Genomic DNA, 6,000 nt, shown 5'->3' with positions numbered 1-6,000 from the left:
GTCCCTGCTGCCCTAGAATCAGCCATTTCTCCCAGGAGTCTGATTCCTTTTAGTGGAGAATGGCATTTAGAAACCAAGATCTCGAGGCACTAATATATATCTCAAAATATTAAAAGAACACCTGTTTCCTTGGATCACCATCCGAAGACTGGTGTGATCTCCAACCCTAACTCTAGCATTTCCTGCGTGACCTTGGCATTTCCCTTCAATCCTTGGAGCTTAATTCTTCATCTGGAAAAAATTGGATTAGATAAGTAGGTATTTTTTTTAACCTTTCGGGATCATCCTCAGGTATGGGAATCCGATAAAAGCTATAGTCCTATCTCCCTAGAGACAAGTAAGCAAAAATTTGCATACGTTTTAGGGGGTTCGAGGCTCCGAAGCCCATTTGAGGCTACAAATCCTTGCACTAAGTGATCTCTAGGGTCTCTTCAACGCTGACATTCTGTGAGTCTATACGCGAGCATGCTCCTGTCAGAATGATTCCTCAGAGACATCAAAATGTGGAGGCATTTATACAGAAGCAAGATGAAAAAAGAATGCAAAGAAAGGAGCCTGTGAGCAATCCATTGCTCAGCCACAGTTCTTTGCCCGTGCCAAATTTAAGACGCACTGTGGTCACAGGTGAGAGGTTTTGGCGGGAAGTTCCCGGGGTGGGGAGAGAACGACGGTGCCGGTAAAGGAGACAGCAGGCCAGGTCCAGGTCGCTGCATCCCTCCGCTCCGCCCACCAGGGCTCGCTCTTGGCCTTCGGCTGAGAGGCCGAGGAACTGGGAGGGCCAGAGAACGATCCCGCCCCTGGCAGCCGCGAGGCGGCGGGAAGAGCGGAGGGCGCCAGAGCCCGGAAGGAACGCGCCGTTCAGGCCCCGCCCTTCTCCCGACCCTCCCTTCCTCCCGCCGCCGACGTCGACGCTGCTCCAGTCGCCATGGTGACCAATCGAGGCCCGGTCCCGCCCCCCGCCCCCCTGTCCCGGCCCCCTGACGTCGGCGCACGTCAGCCGCCTCGCGCGCCTGGCTGGGCCCTGCGGAGCGGGAGGGACGGAGTGGAGGAGCGAGCCGAGTGGCCGTCTCCCGAGTTCAGCCGTGTCGCCCGCCAGCCCGCGCTCCAGTCCGCCGTGTCTAGCAGCGGGGCCCAGCATGGTCATGGCGGATGGTCCGAGGCACTTGCAGCGCGGGCCGGTCCGGGTGGGGTTCTACGACATCGAGGGCACGCTGGGCAAGGGCAACTTCGCCGTTGTGAAGCTGGGGCGGCACCGGATCACCAAGACGGAGGTGCGGCCCGGGGCTCGGCGGGAGCGTCCGAGGAGAGGGTTCGGGAGAGCAGCTGTTTACCGAGAGGGGCGGCTGCAGCGGGGGCCGGGGGAGACCCGAGAGGCCGGGTCACTAGCTGGGACGAGAGGGCCTGGGACTGTGAGGACCCAGGAGGTGCAGGGAATCGATGAGCACCTAAGGGATCGGGGCCCGGCCACCCAGACTCGAGTGTCCGATTGGAAACCGGACCAGCTGGGGCTTTGCCTTCCCTACGCCACCCACGGTGGCCACACGGAATTTCGCCCAGTCTTCCACCCTGGTCGTGACCTGGTCTGTGGCCTCCGCTCGGGAGCCTAAGTTCCGTGTCTTCCCTGCTTTCGGCTGGGGGTGGGGTGGGAGGGGAAGTCTCGGTGCTCCTGGGCTGCGCGGTGGGAGACGTCGCCAGCCCCGAGGAGGGGACCGCCTGCGCTCAGACTCCCGGGACAGAGCATCCTGCGTTCCCCGTGAATCCGGCGCCGTGAGGAAGGGGTCCCCAGGCCGAGAATGCCCGGACGGCGACTGTCCATCTTCTCTCCCTCCCTTTGCCCGACAGTATCTCAGACTAGCTTGATCTCGTGCCTGAGGAATTTTCCTCTAATACTCCAGACAATGGAAGTGGTTAAAATGATCATCTCTGTATTTGCACGGTTGGTGTGCTGGCCTTTCTTATCCAGGGTTGTTCCTTTACCAGGTGTGCCTTCTGGCTGTGAATATGTGTTCCTTAAGCCGCAGCAGATTCTGCTTCTCTACTTATAAAACCCTCAACTGCTTCCCGACGGTGAATTCAGCTGCACCCCCACCCCCCACCCCGCACATTCTAATGCACCGAACATATTTTTCTCACAAGTCTCTGTTCTTACCTAACCCGCCCCCCTTCCTTCACTGCCTCAAGCTGCTCTCCTCAGGGTCTCTATTTTAAGACGTGCAAATTAAATACTTTAGAAAAACGGCAGAAACAAAACCATTCTTTAGAATAAAACCTTGTGTTTTTGACGTACTCTGCCTCATTGTAGTTCTGGAATTTCATCCTTTTTCAGTTTTTTTTCCAGTTTTCATCCTTTTCAGTCTTTCCCCTTAGTGTGAATGTACTAGAGTTTGAATATGAAATAACGTAGGACTTTTTTTTTTTCAGAATAGCAGAATAAGGTGAAGGGCATTTGAAAACTTGAGTGATTTTTATAGTTGTTTTTCTTAGAAGTTTTGCTTAACTTTGTTTTTGATTTGTTTTTGTGAAGGAATCCATTTCAGAAAGGAGTATATGTCATTATGTCATATTCACTTTTTGCCCTCTATTTATCCTGAAGCAGCCCAAATTATAACTTATTTTTTAGCATCAGGACCAAGGTCACAAGTTTTCCTCTCACAAATTTCTCAGTGTTAGCAATTTAGATTAAGTTTGTAATGATAATTATTTAATCTGATTTCAGCATTTTTTAAAATGAAGATATTGGTTCCAGTCTTAAGAACCATGGCCTAATGCATGGCATTTCCCCTTAAATTACATGAAAAGAAGGCATTTTCAGTGTGTATTTTTATATGAGTCCTTGCTTAATGACTGCCTAAAAATCACATTGAATGTTACAGAGAGCTTCTACAGAAACCCTTCAATTCATACATTTTTCTCATCAGCTCTTATTGGTATTAGTAGCAAGATTTAATTAAGTCAGCTGTTATTAATAGATAAAATTTAGGTAATACAATATCTGTTTAAGAACTGCCTAAAGTGGAGCTGATAGTGACTGATACTTTCTGTTGAGGTTGACAGTTCAAAGTGTCCCTTTTAAATTGATATGTGTTGTAGAGCTAGAGGGCACTGTGGAGTAGTATCATGGCTTGGCTCTGAGATGGAGTGAGATCAATTTGTAATTGAAGGCACAGGTCAAATTATGAAAGAGCATCCAGATCTTGAATTGTGTGTGAATATATGTCTATAAAATGTTTTAAATTAAAAGCTAAATTTCTAGTCCCTAGAGCCCATCTTCCTTGTGCTTTTCTAAAAAAAAAAGTGTCCTTAACATATAAAAAAAGAAATGGTGTACATTTATTGTGTTTGTGGAAATTTGGTATGGTTGGAGATATTAAAGTTGAGGGGTAAGTGAAACAGGTTATTAATGAAAAGTTCCTGTAGATCTCAAGTTTGTAAAGTTGCTCCGTGAACTTATATGGTAATTTAGAATTATTTAGCTATAGCAGAGATACAGTTGTTTCCTAAAGTATACCATTTGTTATTAATGAGGGTTTTTTAAAGCAGTATTTATCTTCGTTCATTCACTGTATAAATATTTATGTCTTCGATAAATAGAACAACTTCAAATACTATAAATGGCTAGTGGAAACCAGTTTTATTTAATATTATTTTAGGTTTTCATTGCTGAACATGCCACAGTAATTCCAGTGAGAACAATGTATGAAGAACAATATCAGCAAAATATCATGATTATGCTTATTACTTATAAAAATTTCTTCAACTTAGTATATTTTTAGCATCAATATAAGTTTGCGTATTTTAAAACTTAGAGGTCTTTTTCCCCAAGTTTGAACCCAAGGCAAATTTTAGAGCATAGCTTAAACATCTATGTCGTGAACAATTGGACCCTTTTATTTTTAATGGGCTCTTCTCTGTCTCTTGTTCTGTTTTCTACAAAGCTTGAGAGATCCAAGACTGTTTGCCTTTCAGAGGAAAAAAAAAATCAGTAGACAAAAGAGACCTTCATTTTGGTCTAATCTATTAAATAGCTAAACATTGTTTAAGAAATATAATTACATCATCATCTGAAGCGGTATTCTCATATTAGATCTCTGCGTAAATTTTGCACACAAAAGGGAAGGCAGGTGGTGGTAAAATCCAGCTTCCAGATATAATACTTCATAAAAGCTTTGTAGTCTTGGTTTGTGATTTATGAATTAGAGTAGCTAATTTTATAAAATTAGCATAATGGGAAAAGGATAATAGCATTTAGACTGTTAAACTATTTTAGGCAGTAGTGGTTGCTAGTTTGCTGTGCTATAAGTGTCCTTGAGAAGTGTTTTTTGTTTTTTTTTTAATTGATACTTTACTAGCACAGAACTTTTTCCTTCTATGACTAGGTTTTTGGGTTTTTTTGTTAAATAAAATTCCAGAAAAGTCATTTGTGCCTTCAAGCCCTTTTGTTTTCTGACTTTTAAAGAAATATAATCTTGATGTAGACAATATAAGGAACAGTACACAAAAAAGTACATGTATAATTCTTCCACCAATGAGAATAAATCATTCTTAACATTATGTTATATTTCCCTCTAGTCATCTTTTTAAATGCCTTCTCCATAGATGAGATCACATTGTTAGGTACATTTGTATAAATTGTGTCTTTTTTTCCACTTATTATAGCCTGAGCATTTTGCTTATTATATATAACTTTTTGAAACATTTTTAATAGCTGCAGTTTTCTACCTTGTAGAATCCTATTTTACTTAACTTTCTGATTACTAAACATTATATAGTTTTTAATGTTACAGTAAATAATTTGCAGTGATTAATTTTTGTGTATATAACAGTGTCTACATTTTTTAATTTTTTCAGAGAGGAGGAATTGGGGGTAAATTCCTAGGAGGGAAATTACCAAGTGAGAAGGTATTATTTTTACATTAGAGAGCAGTATATTTTTATCAAATTTATCATGTTTATGATTGAAAAATGTAAAAATATAGATACATGAAAAGAATTGCCTATAATATCACCACCCAGATATAAACATCAATAGTTATTTTCAGACCTTTTCTATGACAGATAAGTGAATTTTTCTCAGTACCACACCTCTTGTATTACTTAGCTAAGGAGCATGTAAATGTGTGTGGTCCATGGAATCTTAAAGAAATTTCACAGAGACTCCGAAAATTACCTTATTAAAATGTCACGTAGGTGTTGGCTACTTATCCTTAAGAGAACCCAGAATACAAAACTGATGATAGCAAGGACATTCTGAAAACTACTTTTAATCACTAAAAAGCTTTCTCGTGCATTTGGGGGCTTTTATATTTAGGCATAATTCTTAAACTACTATCTTAAAATATTTTTAAGTATTTTTACTTAAAAGTAAGTATTTTTAAAGGTTAACAATAGTTAAAGTATCAAAAAATGCATTTTCAGAGCAAGGGTAGAAACGAGAAGGCATAAACTGCAATACTTCATGAAGAACCTTTTTTTAATACAATCGAATTTTATATTTCGCTTTAAAATTTTAAGACTCCTTTTAGTCTTAGTATTAATCTTATGGTATGAAATAGTCCAGTTTCAAGAATTAACTGTACTATATGCAACAAAAGGACTTGTTACCAAATAATTTAATCACTAATATTTCTATCTAGGTCTATTATTTTTAATTGTGTCTCGAGGTAAAATATTTGTCATGGAATAAATGTTTTATTAGAAATTGTGCTCTAGTTTCTTGGCACCCAGACAAGAAATATTTAGCAAATTATTCTGTCCTTTTTGAGGAATTGGGGGAGACAAACATGAAAAATAAGAGTTGTGTAAATTTTTATGTTTTGTAGAAATTTTTAACTTTAACAGAGTTTAATGTGTTCTGATTTTAATTCCACTGGGAAATTCTATCTCAGTATCAGGCAATTAAGAAAACATTTATTTGGAAATAACTGAAACTGGCCTCAGTTCTTGGATTCACATGATGACATTTGATTTATGGCCCACTGTTGATGACATATTCATTTCCTT

General features: G+C 40.9%; 1 protein-coding gene across 2 annotated transcripts in view; it reads left to right on the top strand.

Moving 5' to 3' along the window:
- Positions 1–998: 998 nt before the first annotated feature.
- SIK2 (salt inducible kinase 2) overlaps positions 999–6,000 on the top strand; it is a 101,354-nt gene continuing 96,352 nt past the window's right edge. For both annotated transcript variants that reach the window (XM_011365414.2, XM_011365413.2), the window contains exon 1: positions 999–1,271. In XM_011365414.2, coding sequence (XP_011363716.1) covers positions 1,137–1,271 — 135 coding nt within the window. In that variant the 5' untranslated portion in view covers positions 999–1,136. The remainder of the gene's footprint in view (positions 1,272–6,000) is intronic.

The sequence above is a fragment of the Pteropus vampyrus genome, unplaced genomic scaffold (assembly GCF_000151845.1).
Source record: "Pteropus vampyrus isolate Shadow unplaced genomic scaffold, Pvam_2.0 Scaffold110, whole genome shotgun sequence".
Lineage (NCBI taxonomy): Eukaryota > Metazoa > Chordata > Mammalia > Chiroptera > Pteropodidae > Pteropus > Pteropus vampyrus.
The sequence above is the reverse complement of the archived record's forward strand: the minus strand, read 5'-3'. Positions and strand labels throughout refer to the sequence as shown.